General features: G+C 37.2%; 1 protein-coding gene across 1 annotated transcript; it reads right to left on the reverse strand.

Moving 5' to 3' along the window:
* Positions 1–259: 259 nt before the first annotated feature.
* Positions 260–5,657, reverse strand: LOC119893723 (high choriolytic enzyme 1-like). Its single transcript, XM_038706053.1, has 7 exons — positions 5,589–5,657; positions 5,233–5,323; positions 4,539–4,694; positions 2,974–3,091; positions 2,664–2,842; positions 1,877–1,958; positions 260–392 (listed from the first exon to the last, which is right to left on the reverse strand). The coding sequence occupies exons 1-7, from the start codon at positions 5,655–5,657 to the stop codon at positions 260–262; spliced, it is 828 nt and encodes a 275-aa protein (XP_038561981.1).
* Positions 5,658–14,597: the final 8,940 nt, after the last annotated feature.

The raw sequence follows: 14,597 nt of genomic DNA on the forward strand, positions 1-14,597 counted from the left end.
ATTTTAAATAATGAGACAAATAACATATATATTTTAGATGAATATTTATTGATAAGCCACCACCAACAGAATGAATAGTTAATAATAATTATCTGCATAGTTATTTTAAATGATTAATCCCAATATGATGCTATGATGTTAAACCCACTGTAATGACCCTAACAGACTTCTACTCCTACAGAAGTTCACATGAGTGAATGAATTAGTGAATTAATATTGGTCAAAGAAACTTCAGTGTAACATTTTCAGGACTGGAGAACTAGTTCCTGCAGTACAACAGGTTGATGCGGTTGATATCGTTCTGGCTCATCTGCTTGGCCATGCCAAACACGGCCCTGGGGTCTGGAATAGCCACCATGGTGGGGTTGTAGTTGTCCTTGGAGAATGCCAGCCTTAAAAGAAGAAAAGACCAGTCATCAATTATTTTACATTGAAATCTCCTCAAGTAGAAACTTTATATAAAATACAGAGATGTGGTCCTTAAAGGATAGGTAAAAGTATGTATTTTTATTATTTTCAAAAAATCCGCAAACAAACAAGTGTTGTTTGTGTGTCCAAAGCTTGATAATATCTTATTCCTCTGAGCCATAAAACTTTATTATTGCTCAGAAACTTCACTGAGCCACACCACTGAGTGACATGTTCCTTTGTTACCATGAACATACACTGTAGTTTATTTTGAGTCAAACCCACATACACTGTTCCGATGCTGCACTAAATGTATATTAATCTGCCACTAAAAATCCTACCCAACAAATGCAAAACTGTAGAGTTTTAAAAAAAAAGTAAAACTGTATATTTGTAGACTTGCAAAGCAGATTAGGGATGTGAACCACAGACAGGATAGGGAAGTCAAAGTATTTAGAGATGATTTACACATTGTAATGACAAAAGTAAAGAATATCACAAGCCGAATCCTTTAAAAACAACCAAAATCATCCATATATCACCTACAGATATATTTTGTTGTTTCAGGGCTGCTTGCTGTAGTATGCACTGTCCTGTGACAGTAAAGTGAGAAAATGAAAAGTGTTTTTGTGATATTGATGACTGTGCAGATTTTAAAGTGCGTCTTTCAATATGAACAGACAAGTCTGTAGCTTCTTTTAAATCTGTTCTTAAAACTTGTCTTTTTGTGAAAACTTTAACGTATGATATATTTTTATATTGTTTTCAATGTTTTTGTGATCTGATTTGGTCTAGTTTTATTTCTGTTTGTAAAGCTCTTTGTAACACTGTTAAGAAAAGTGCTATATAAATAATGTTGATTATTATTATTATTATTATTATTATTATTATTATTATTATTATTATTATTATTATTATTATTATTATTATTATATAGAGCATTATTATGTATTAGTGAAGTTGATGGGGCAACAGGAGATTGTACAACATCAATCACTGCAGTGAATGAACATGTGCTCAAATTAAATAATTCCAAAAATGAACCCGGCTCTATCACTTACGTGTCAGTACAGGCCACATCATTAAACTCGTTAAAAATGTTCTCTAAAATAATAACAATAATAAGTTAATTTATATTGTAAATAAACTGTATGCCATAAAATCATGGATTACAAAGTCATTTAACCAAACATAAAACAATGACAACAAGTAAACAATTTCTTTCAAATAGCAAAAAACAAATGAGGAAAAGGGACCTATGAAAGGTTGTTGTCTTGTTAATTGTATTGTACTACTCAGCAGCAGGCCATTCATCCAAAAACTTATCTTTTACATCACACTCACAGGCACAGTACAACAGAATTCATAGATGGATGATGCTGAGCACCAGACAGCAAAACTTGTGACTAGAAAAAGAGTTGGATTAATAATATTTACTGTAACATGGATAATGTTGTGTTAAACTGACCTGCCGTAGTGCATGACAGAGCCATAGTCATATGGAGTTCCCTGGTTCAGAGTGTTGATCTTGTTAAAGTTGTGTTCACGACCTGCAGTGATGGAAGAAGTATTAATATCCTTTACTTAAGAAGAGGTAGCAATAACACTGTGTAAAAATACCCTATAAGTAAAAGTCCCACATTTGTAACTCAACTTTTAGTTTCATCACTCTAGTAGTAAGTATCAAACTGTGCACAATAATTTCAGAGTATTATATTATTGAATATTATATTATTGTATTTCTATTACTTCTACATATAAGCAACATCTTGATGTTGTAGCTGGTCACGCTGGGGGAAATTTAACCAGTATGGGGAAATTTCATTTTTTTAAATGGCTCACATTTCACAAGTTGATTATATATTTTAAATTTAAAACCTGAATCTGTAAAGTAACAAGCAAGCACAGCTGTGTTGAAAAAAGGTGGGTCTCTGGGTGTATTTCTGTAGTGTTACACAAAATTAAATACTCAAATAAAGTATATAGTAGGTCTGTACTTCCAATTTGTAATCTTTGTTCAGTCAATAGTACTTTAGTAAATGTACAAAGTTACTTCCCACCACTTTTGGTCAGTTACTGATTAGTCAGCAAACAAAAGTCAGTGAGTGAAGCAGCACGTGAAGGCTGTGGTTGTGGTTATTGAGCGCGTTACAGAGGCATGCGAGCTCTGACATATATAGCAATTTGGATAAAAAGCGTCAGCTAAATGAATAAATGTAACGAACAGTGAGGAATCTGTTTTCACTGCAGCCGACCTGCCATGACGTTCTGCAGCAGGACCTGGATGTGCCGGTCCCTGTCAGAACGACACTGCTCATGGTTGAAGCCCAGGGCGTGGAGCAGCTCATGCTGGATCGTTCCGTGGTAAATGCAGCCCTGACGGCTCAGAGACACGGTCTGGCCATTGCCCTGGCGACCCACATAGGAGTAGCAACTGCAGTGATGTTGGAGATCAAAAGTGGTTCTTTCAGCAAGAGACTTAACATGGCTGTTTCCTTATTAAATGTCATTATGGGTAAACTTGTCATTGACACACTATATGACATTAACAGACGAGCTACGTACCCATTCAAAGACTTAATGTAAAGGTAGTCTTTCTGGTTGGTGTGAGGGATGAAGCGAATGCAGGTGGAGGAGGAGAAGGAGTTGATGCCTCTGTTGATGATATCCAGTTCCCGAGAAGCTGGAGGGGAAAAGACATAGATGAAAATGACACAGAGAGACTTTGATTTGATTTGTGTTTAGTCAAAAAATCCCATTAAAAGACCAGAACCAACAATGTGTTTCTCAGTAATTTCTTATTTCCCTATACTGTCTGTCGCTCTTTGCCCCAAGCCCATTACTTCCAACCAGGTTCCTACTGAAGATGTCAGTCTTTAAAAATGGCTCATAAACATATAGTTTCATTTTAAAAAAGGCTCAGTAATTCCTTATAAATGTTACAATTATTTTTTTTATGTATCCTTGAACTTTAGGTTAGGACTAACAAGAATGCCAAAAACTCTATTATACTTATGTTACTACTGCTCAGTAAATTACTGCCAATGTTATGTTACAACTTGTTGTAAATGTTATGGAAACCTCCAGCTATTTGTCCCTATTTCTAGGAAAAACGCCTAAAATAACATGCCCAAAATGAATCAGTAGTAACTCCTCAACCATTAGGCCTAGATGCATAATAATAATACAATAATTTTCTATTACAGAGTAAATGGAGATGCAATAAAGTAAAATAAGATATTTTCATCTTTGCCTGGTTTAAATCTATATTTTAGAGCAATACCACTATCAAAACCATCATCCAACTCATTAAAATGCAACAGAATATATTCTAATACTTCTGGACTACAACTGTAACTGTAAATTTGATGAAAAGAATTATACAACGGTTATTACACACTTCTAAAATATACCAGACGAATGTCCATGTTTCGGCCACATTTACTAAATATGTTCACTTTTATTGGGAGTTTTCTTCAAAACACTATTTCTGTCCATATAACCACTTTCCAAATAACATAAACCTTCCAAAACATTGAAATATTGATAAAAACAGTGAATATTGATCAATATTCCTGTGAACAAAAGCACTCCAGCACTACAGGGCTGTAACAGGGCGCCATTTGCATTTTGCGCGAAAATCACGTGCTGCCCCTGGTATCGGGGGTGTCGGTGCTCAGGTTTCATTTACATTACATGAAGGTTACAACATATAGTTACTGTTGTTTCAACAGCATTTCAGTGTCATATTTAAACCTGTGCTTAGGAAACAGTGGTGATATTGTATGTAACCCAGACTTTTAACTGAGATGTCTATTAATTAACCTGCAAATCCCTAAAACACTGCTTACAGAGATGCTAACACTTAGCATTTCAGTGTGTTAGCTGCATTTTGGCTCAAAGTTAAACTATTTGATGAGAATTTAAACATTGATGTCACCAAAGTAAAACTGACAGACAGCTCGCTCGACAATCCCATCCCTAGAGCAATGACTAAAATATAAGGTAAACAGAAGACTAAAGCTCAAAAATCTTTTAGGAAGATTTTACCATAAATTCAAGTGTAAAAAAAATGTGTCTTAGAGAATATAAACAGTAGCAGAGACAGGGGAACGTATGGAGGTACTTACAGTAGTGGTTAGCAATGACATAGGGAATGTAGACCTTGCCATCAGTGGCTTTAGGCCACATACAACCACGCAGGACGCAGGGGTCGGCGTTTCTCAGGGTGGGCAGACGAGACACAGCAATGTCACCTCTAATCTCGATATTGTCTCGGTTACGCACTGCAGACAGTGAGAGGGAAAGAAAACCCCAACCCAAAAATCATCTTCATAGGCACTTTTCAAGACATGCTGACATGCAGCAGTAGCAAAAAAAAAAAACACAAACAGCTATAAATATATATATATAATCACTGATGGTTAAATTCCATTAAGATGCTTTTAGTTTCAGGATCTTAGTATTGTGCATGCTGACCCATGCTCACTGTCTCTTATGGCTTACTGGAACACTTGAACAGAACAAAGCAACTGTTAATGTTATTGGAAACAGATGCTTTTTCTTCTATTACTAGTCACAACGTCTGCTGTAAAAGAAAATAGGCCCATACAGTGATGACTTTAACCATATAACCAGGCTCTTTCTTGAGTACATGAAAACCCCTCAACATAATTCAGTAAAATCAGAAATAATTGATGTTCATGCTGGAAAAAAAGTGTTTTTGTGGCTCCTGAAAAGATAACAGTGTGTTTGACCCATTAATGGAGACATTTTTACAGCTTAAATTGTTTGAGTCAGAGTGACACATTTACTGTGCCTTACTGAGATTTTTGTTGGCTTTCTCCAGCAGCTCTGTGACGGTCAGGTCACCCTCATATTGATCGTTATTGCCACCGCTCACCTTCTTCACAACCTGAAAATAGAAAGTGACAGTGTCTCTGTCGTGTTGTCAAGAAAATTTAACAATCTGACCTCGGATGGAAATGTTTTGTAGTGACAATATCAAAAAAGCAATGTTCAATTAACACAAGTGTGTGTAATACACGTTGAAACTATTATTATTATTCAATGATACTATTATTTGTACTCAGGGCTGCCTGGAAAGCAGTGTTGATACTGAGGGTCTTCTTCTGGTGAAAGGAAATAAATTGTGTGAAAGGCACCCCGGAGGCACTTACCCCCGCCTTGGTCCAGGCTGAGACTGCAAGCAGGGCCAGGAGACCCAGGATGCACTTCATTGCTGCCATGCCACCAGTCAAGCAAAAACAAACACCATCATTAGAATTAGAAACATTGAGAGCAGGCAGGCAGTTTTATTCACTTACCTTTACCTCTTTATTTCAGGTAGGAACGTAGGAAATGTGATGCTCTGTGAACTGAAATGTGAACCTCTTTTATAGCAAAACATATAGAGGTCCACCTTCACGTACACACGGCATTATCTCCCTAATCCTGATATTTACGTTGTTAAACCTCAATAAACGAGAAGCTGATTCTTCACATCTTTCTTGCTGACATCAAGATCCACCCTTATCAGATATATGACCCTACTAATCCATGGAAACAAAGAGTGTGTTAAGGTATTCAATGCTGATATTGATTTTTACTAAGTACTAACTGCTTTGAGATTAAGTGTTCACTTTCTGAGAACATATAGGAGTTGCTTACAGATGCTATGGAAGTGTTTTTGACGAGGTCACAGAGCTTGACAGACACTTAAACGCTGCCAAATCAATCCTTCAGGTTTAAAAGTGTCATTCTGTGTGTTTGTACCATAATGAACCTCGGCTGATTTAACAAATGAACAATGGTGGCCTTGTACAGAAGCCTTTTTTCTCACTATTTTACAGACAAGGATTATACTACTACATTACATTTATTCATTCAGCTGATGCTGTTGTCCAAAGCAACTTTCAATTGCTACTTGTGTCAGAGGTCACACGCCTCTGGAGCAATTAGGCCTTAAGTGTCTTGCTCAGGGACACATTGGTGGATCTGTCATAGTGGGGATTTGAATCCGGGTCTTTCACACCAAAGGCATGTGTCTTATCCACTGCACCATCACCACCCCTACTACTAGTGCTACTAGTACTACTACTATTTATGCCATTATGTTGGTAACTGCTGCTATTAAAAGTAGTGCTACCACACTCGTGCTGCTAATACTTATATCTTTTAGTCCTTTACATTTATTTTACTTTTCGTATGAAGACTTTACATAAACAAAACATATAATAAATATATAAAGTTCAATTCGTGGTTGAATATTAAACCAATGGATCCCGACCTTTTTGGTTTGAACCTTCCAACTTAACTATTCAAGGCTGAATTTATTTCTCAAAAAGCATACATTAGTCCAAAAAGGTACACTGAATAAATCTTTGTAGCAGAACTTTGTTTTTGTTTTCTTCTGTCCTCTCCCATTAATGATCTCATGGTGTCTCAGATTTATCTTGAGGCCTTTTAAAGGGGCCCTGACTAAACAACATAGCTGTAGGCAAAGTAGTTTAAACTAGCTAACTAAAATGCTTTTAATGCATTGATGCATCAATAGTCTAATAGATATCTGTCGCATGAAAAAGCTTCAGGGGATGAATTGTTTTTCTCTTTCAGATGGAGGGCATTCAGTGCCTTTAGCTCAGTGGAACCAACTCAGCGACTGATTATTAATTATGCAAGAATATATTGATTATTTATTTCCACATATGTTAGTTGCTTGTATTGATGGCAGCTGCTAGCATGTATTATGTTAAGTCAGTGGTTTTGTCTTTGGTCCAGAACAAAATATCCCAACAAATAAAGGCATTGTTATCATTGAATTCACAGTATTTTCATGGTCAACAAAAGTTGAAGCCAGATGTTTCCAGTTACCTTTCGAGTGGCACCATTATCTGGCCAAAACCCTCACTTTTACACTAGAAATATAACGTATGCAACTGGTGAATTGTAACTACTCAAGTACAGTACATATTTGAAGTACTTTTACTTTAAGTATTTTTATTTTATGCTACTTTATACTTTACTATATGTACTATACAATACTCCACATCTCATTTCAATATTGTACTTTTTACTTCACTAAATTTATTTAACAGCTTTAATTTCAGATGAAGATTTTACAAACACAACATGTGATCAGTATATAAACTATGATCAGATTTAATTAGCCAAAAGTATATAAAGCATTTAGAATTAGCCCCACTTCAATATAACAACTGTTGATAAAGATACCAATCACCCTGATATAAGTCAACATATAGGTACATTGACAATTTCCACTGTATCAAGAAAATGGTACACATATACTAGAGATAGGGTGAATATTTTTTGAGAAAAGACATTTAACATTTCTGGGTTTTGATATATATCAGAAATGACAAAGATTTTGCTTTACTTCACATGGTAAAATAAAAGTGAGTGTTTATGATAAATGAGCTTTCGGCAGATGGTGACTAATGGCCATTTATTAATCCATTGAAGGAAGTCCTGGTGGCCTTCCTGGACAGTAATCAGAAGTTTTACAATCCAAAAACTTATTTGGACATGACATCATAGAGCATAAAAATAAGGTTAATCTTTCTCAGGTGACTTATGACCTACAGGGTGACTCCATATTTTCCCCCTTGTCTAGGGGGGCAAACCCCCAGTTTAGAACCACTGCTGCTCTCTCAAACTTACTTCCTTTATTTTCCACTAGGAGGAGACACATCCTCACAGTTATAAAATATTTTACAAATGCCCAGACCTGCTGCTACAACCCCTTATTCGGTTTGACACTCTTATTTAAGCACCTACCTGAGATCAACAAAGGCAGGGGTTTGAACAGTCTGATTTCTGAACATATAATGCAAAATCCTTTACAAAAGCATTTGGTCTATGAGGGAATTAAAATATACACCAAAATCCAGAAATGCAATACAAAAAATAAATCGTAAAATATGCAAATTAAGTACTATTTTATTACAAGTTTTATGTGGTTTTTGTGTGTAGCTGAGATGTGGTGACTGCCATCATACAACACCAAAGGCCAACACCAACCTCATCTTTCAGAAAATCAATGAAACTATAGATCTAATGCTTGACAACACTGGTAGCCATAGTGGCTCCTTGCCTGGGGGTCGTGTAAAAAGCTAAATCTGATGGGTAGTGAAATGATTAATGGGACAGAAGAAATAATGAAAAACATAGTTCTGCTAATAAAACATTCTCAACATCACTCACAACAAAACCATCCTGGTTGAATAAGGGGGAAAATTATATCACCTGGATAAAGAAGAACTGGCTTTATCTATGGATTGTTGAAAAAATTTATAATAATATAAAATACTCAAATCAGCTACCACAGCTACCTAGGTACCTCATGGGTACATAGGTTTAAAGGCACATATGCGCGTTGGTACAGATACCACAGCTACCTATTGAATTGTTTACTCTTTAAAGAAGGTCATGTGATTTTGAGACTAAAGATACTGTCACCTGTCTAACTGCTGAGCCTCCTCTGTAGAGCAGTGAACGTCATCTGAAGAGCAATCTGAAGTCAACCATCCTAAACTGGATCTCTGACATTCCTCGGTGACTGGAGCTGTGACTGACAGGCCTTCTGAAATCAATGGTAGTCTGTCACCCTGGCAGAGTTGATGATGCCCTGAGGTATAATGTGACAAGTCAGGAGTTTTACTGTGCAGATTATTTGCAGAAGGAACAATCTAAACATGTGAGAGTTGTTAGCATTGTATCACTTGAGGGCAGACTATGTTTTGGCCTGCATTTATATAACAGAATCCAGTATTGGTGGACTTATCATGTAAGTCCAGCTAGAAGAGATGTGCAATGAATCTGTCTTTACATTAGAGAGTGTGAATATTTTGTATCCATGATATGTATTATTATATGTGATGTATTCTTTTGTATTAGCTGTAGATTGGGCAATAGCAAAGGTACCGCCAGTAGCAGAGGTGAAAGCAACAGCATGGATAGTTCTGATATTCATTAGTATTTATGTTAGTAGAAGTAGTAGCAAAAGTAATATTAGCAGAAATCTCATCAGCAATAATAATAATAGTTGACTTTTTAATATTGTTCCATGCTATGTCGGTTCCACATTGGCTTACAAGATACCACAAATGACTACAAATCAGATCCAGTGCGAGCACATTTAGACAATACTACAAAGTGCAGTGGTGGAATGTAACTAAGTGCATTTCCTCAAGTACTGTAGTTAAATACAATTTTTACTTACATGTAGTCTATTAGAGTATTTCCATTTATACTTCTACTTCACAAATTATGAGAGGCAAACATTTTAGTTTTTACTCGACTACATTTGTCTGACACTTATAGTTACTTTTCCCCGTAAGAAAACATGATAGGCTTATATGAGATAATGCAGTACTGTGCTACTAATCTACCCAGTGGTGTACAAAGTATCTAAAATGGCTCCACATTGTTGGACTACAACTTCAAAATATACTTAGACTTAGTTAGTGATAAAAACAGACATAAAATATGAAAAGTGCCATTCAGCATACGGAGTACTTTTAAGTATATTTTGATGATTCAGATCCTTCTGTACTTTATTTAAATAACATTTTGAATTCAGGAGTTTTACTTGTAACCGGTCGAGGCAGATGGCCACCCACCCTGAGCCCTGGTTTTGCTCGAGGTTTCTGCCTCTTAAAAGGAAGTTTTTCCTTGCCTCTGTCGCCTAGTGCTGCTCTCTGTGGGAATTGTTGGGTTTCTGTAAATAGCATCACAGAGTACGGTCTAGACCTGATCTTTTATGAAAAGCGCTGTGAGATAACTGTTGTTGTGATTTGGCGCTATATAAATAAAATTGAATTGAATTGAATTGAATTTGTAAACTTTGGTATTTCTACTTTTAGTAGAATAAATAGTAGAAAGTAAAAGATTTGTGTAGGCCTACTTCTTCTACCACTGACATTTTGACTGATCAAGTAGTCCATCTTGCCTTCTTTTCCACACTTTTGAAGCAAAGTTAGCTGACTTAAGTGCTAGCTAACAAGTCTTTTTATTAGAGTTAACTATTAATTCATATGTTTCACTGCACTGTAACTTTTATTGTCCTTTCATTATGTGTTTTCAGTTATCTGATCAATTTTAACTTATTTTTATCTCTTATTTTATTAGACTCTTTTTATATGTCGTTTTTATATTGGCTTGTTTCTTTTATAACTTGCTTTAATGCTGTTTTATGTCTTATGTATCACTTTAAATTGCCTTGTTAAAAGGTGCTATACAAATAAACTAACCTTGACTTAAGCGCATCAGTATTATACAGACATTCCAATTGTTAATTTTCTGTACACCAGAATATTTCAACGTTTTGTCACGATTTTTAAAACTAGATTTTAACTCAGGACACTGTTACAACATGCAGCCTCAAGATAAAGTAAGAATGCAGGTATTGCCTTAAGGCTCCTGTATTGTCTGTTTATAATGTGCTTTAGTGGTGCATACAGTATAAACAAACACATTTCCAATGACAAACTAATTGTCATTAGTTCAGTTGTCATTCCAGCTTTGCCAGTGGTACAGAAACAATGATAAGAGCAGGTAGTTAGTAATTAGTGGGCAATACACAAGTGGCTGTTTCTCCTGTCCTTTCCAAGTTCTGTTTAAAATAACAAAGGAGTCTATGTATGGATGAAAAGTTTTGAAATCCAAAACTGTTTCTGGCAAATCCTTCAAAACATTGTTGATGTTTAATCAGGGCGACACTTTGGCAGAACATGTTGACTGTAACGTTTGGGAGGGAGAATGCGCTAGATGGGATGACAGCTCCATGCAATGCTGAAGTCGTCAAGTCTCTGGATGACTCATTGAGGCATCTGACGTCGAGCAGGTTCTGAACAAGAGTGCCATTCTCCATGATGCTGGGTGCCAAGTGTCAGGGTTGTGACCCCGACCACAAGCTGGTTGGACCGGATAGGACAGTGAATCAGAGAGGGGTGAGAGGCAACTCTGTCATGTACCCCTTCCCAAAGTGTAGACATTGGATTTTCTGCGTCTGGCTGCATGGATACAGAAGTCTCTTCTTCTTCTTCTCTCTTTTTAACTATCTTATGCGTGTTTCCGTTTGTCAAATGTTTACTATCATTTTTTATTAAACAAATTGTTATGGTGAGTGTTTGAAGAACTGGCTACATCAGTGTGCATTCTGACCATTCTTCTTTAACATGTACACAATAGGTGTCTCAGAGAAGGATGTCAGGAAACAGCTTCCTCAGTACACTGTGCATTGTGCTGTGTATGTGCTACTAATTCTTCAAATACCCAAGGATGATTGGTGTAGAATGAAAGATAAACATTAATACACCAAGACAAGCACTCTATTGACTGAATGTTCAGTTCAATGTGACGTTTTCAATCATATTGAAACTGAAAACTTTACTCGAAGTATCAAATATAACCATACTTGTGCCAGAATGGCCACTGAAAGAGTGCTATATTCTGTTGTTGCAGATGTTTGTGTGCTTAAAGTGAAGCTAATGCATGTAGTGTAACATGTAGAGTAATGTAATGTAAACATTAATGTTAAAATAAATATATAAGTATATCTTTATTTCTCCAGCTGTCAAATAAATAAAATGTAAGTATAGAGTACCACATTTCCCTGTGAAATGTGTGACATAGATGTTTAAATTAGCACAAAATGGAATAACATAAGTAAAGCACCTCAAAATGGTACTCAAGAACAGTACTCGATGAAATGCACTTTGCACAACTGAGAAAACAAATGCTGTCCAGACATGTTTTAAAACATACAAACACTCTCTGATATGGGTTTTCAACAAAAAAGTTTCCACATCACATTTGTAAGTAAGTTGCATACTGGACCATAAAAGGCCTTCAAACATGCTCATGTGTGCACGTTTTAAACTCAGATTTAAGGTGAGCACCTTCCTCCTTCAGTGGATTAATGTGAAAACAGCCTTCTAGTGTCAAACTCTGCACACACACCAGTCTGCACAGTGAAGCTCAAACAACCAAGTGAAAAAAACAATTAAGCAAAACATATTTTTGAATTGTGAGAGATTTCTACTACGGCACTAAACCTTCGAAATCAAATAACCGCATTTATGCTATGCTCTTTAGTTGTGTTCATTACGTAGAATCTTGAATATGGGACCAAAAAAAAACAGTGACTGCTGCCTTTCAGTATTTAGTAGAAGCACCTGCTCCCTCCACTCCACGGTCATGAGATAGTGGTTGGACAGAGAGAAGCAGTGTAAGGGAGAAAGTGAAGGGCATACATCGAGCTAAACTGAAAGGAAGAGAGGTTAGATCTCGGGGGCAGACAGAGCAGCGCTGACTTCAGATCAGCAGGGATGGTGACTGAACAGAGGTCTAGTTCAGCTACTGGCAGCCCCTCAGGGACAATCAGACAGAGATGTGGCCCAGATCCCAGCTCTCCTCCTCCCTCTCGTCCTTCCCTCTATTTCAATCCCTCTCTGTTAGTAGAGTCACTATCTAGACCTTCCATGTCGTCCCATTTGAAGCTCAGGCCAGGATATGGGATCTAGGGCTCGCTGTCTGACTCTTTTTATTGCTTTCCTGTCTGCCTGCTGGCCGACCCAGCTTCAGAGCCACAGCACACAGGACCCAGTGATGGCCGCCTGGCTGCCCTCTCAGTCCGCTACGTCCTCATCGACAAAAAGGGAGTCATTGTGCCTGCTGTGCGTCGCAACAATGAGCGAGTTAATACGAGCCAAGTGTTCCCTCAGGATTGAGGCGTGGGGGGGTGGGGGCGTCTGGCTCAGGGACTCTGCTGCTGCTCCCCGACTCCAGCCCCATCCATCAGTGTCTGTCCCATCGTCTCCGGTTGCACCACTTTCTCCTCCTCTGATGGTCGTCATTTCAGCTCGGGTCTGAAATCCCTGCGTGCCCTTGCTGCAATGGATACTGTGGACATTATGAGTTTATGGGTCTTCTACGAATTACTTCCGACACATGCAGAAAATATTGTGCAGCTACAGTAATTTATTCCCAGTGATGGAATGTAACATACATACGTTTACACAGGAACTGTATTTAGTACAATTTTAAGTTACTTGTGCTAGTACAGCTCAGTATTTCAATTTTGATTGAAGAGGAACTCCTTCCAACAAGTCCTCCAAATTAAACAACAAAATATGTTGTTTGTACATGTCCATCTGATCTGACGCCTCCATCATCTGGGCTTTGGGTTAAAATTACTACTTCGGTAAACAACCTTTGTGATCATGGTTACAATAATAAACATTTGGTTATGTTTATGGAAGAATTGAGGTCATGCTTTAAAGCATAATGAAATAGGAAACAAAAAGCATTCTCCAGTGTTAAAGTCTACTGTTCCTACTCCATACACTGACTTTGTCTCAAGACAAAGATATGATAATGTCCAATCTCCAAGACAATGTTTTTGTGCTGAATCGCTTGTTCATCATGTGCAAGAGACTTCCTCATATTGGAATTCACATGCTCCCATATGCCACAGATGTTCCTCAGGTTCTAACATCATCATGCTGATTTTGGTGGCAGGGTTATCCATAAACTCTTTGCCTTGTATCAATACTTCCCCCTGTGGTGGACAATAACAGCAAACATGATTAATCACATTATGTGTTCGGGTAGATTTATGCCAGTCTGTGTCTGCAAGGTACACTTCTATACACAGAATGGATGAAATGGATCAAAATGTCACTGACAGTGCAGGTTGACAATGGAAGGACACTGTAAAGATGTGGTCTAATAATGGAATCATGTGAGTATGACAGAAAGTGTGACAGAAAGCTAAGAGGATCAGTATTAAAGGAAAATTCTAGCTTTGGTCTATTTTTCAACAAATGCCATGAAAGGACCAAAACTAACAATGTTTTAGTCCATCTTTCAATACTTTCTGACTTCCCCAGCCTGCCCTTTCGTGCTGAAGACACACTGTAAATGGGGTCTTAAATATATAGGCGTCTTTAATTAAAAACGGCTCAGTAATATCCTAAAACAACTGGACACAATAGTTTTTAGCAAACATTACTCAAACAGTAGTATAATGTGCTTTTATTAGGGACTAGTTTGGTGCTCCAGTGAGTATTTGGGACAGCAGGATTGTGTTAGTGGGATTTAGTCAAAATACACTACTGTGTGTTCATGGTAATGAAGGAACGTGTCACCAGTGTAACAGTGTGGCT

Source organism: Micropterus salmoides, unplaced genomic scaffold (genome assembly GCF_014851395.1).
Source record: "Micropterus salmoides isolate LMB-PRFRI ecotype aquatic unplaced genomic scaffold, ASM1485139v1 Ms_hic_scaffold_8, whole genome shotgun sequence".
In the NCBI taxonomy this organism is placed as follows: Eukaryota; Metazoa; Chordata; class Actinopteri; order Centrarchiformes; family Centrarchidae; genus Micropterus; species Micropterus salmoides.

Coding starts and splice junctions, on each gene's coding strand:
- LOC119893723 (XM_038706053.1), bottom strand. CDS start 5,657: ATGGCAGCAATGAAGTGCATCCTGGGTCTCCTGGCCCTGCTTGCAGTC. Junction 5,324..5,588: donor CAGCCTGGACCAAGGCGGGG/GTAAGTGCCTCC, acceptor TTCTATTTTCAG/GTTGTGAAGAAGGTGAGCGG. Junction 3,092..4,538: donor TGTCATTGCTAACCACTACT/GTAAGTACCTCC, acceptor TTTCCCCTCCAG/CTTCTCGGGAACTGGATATC.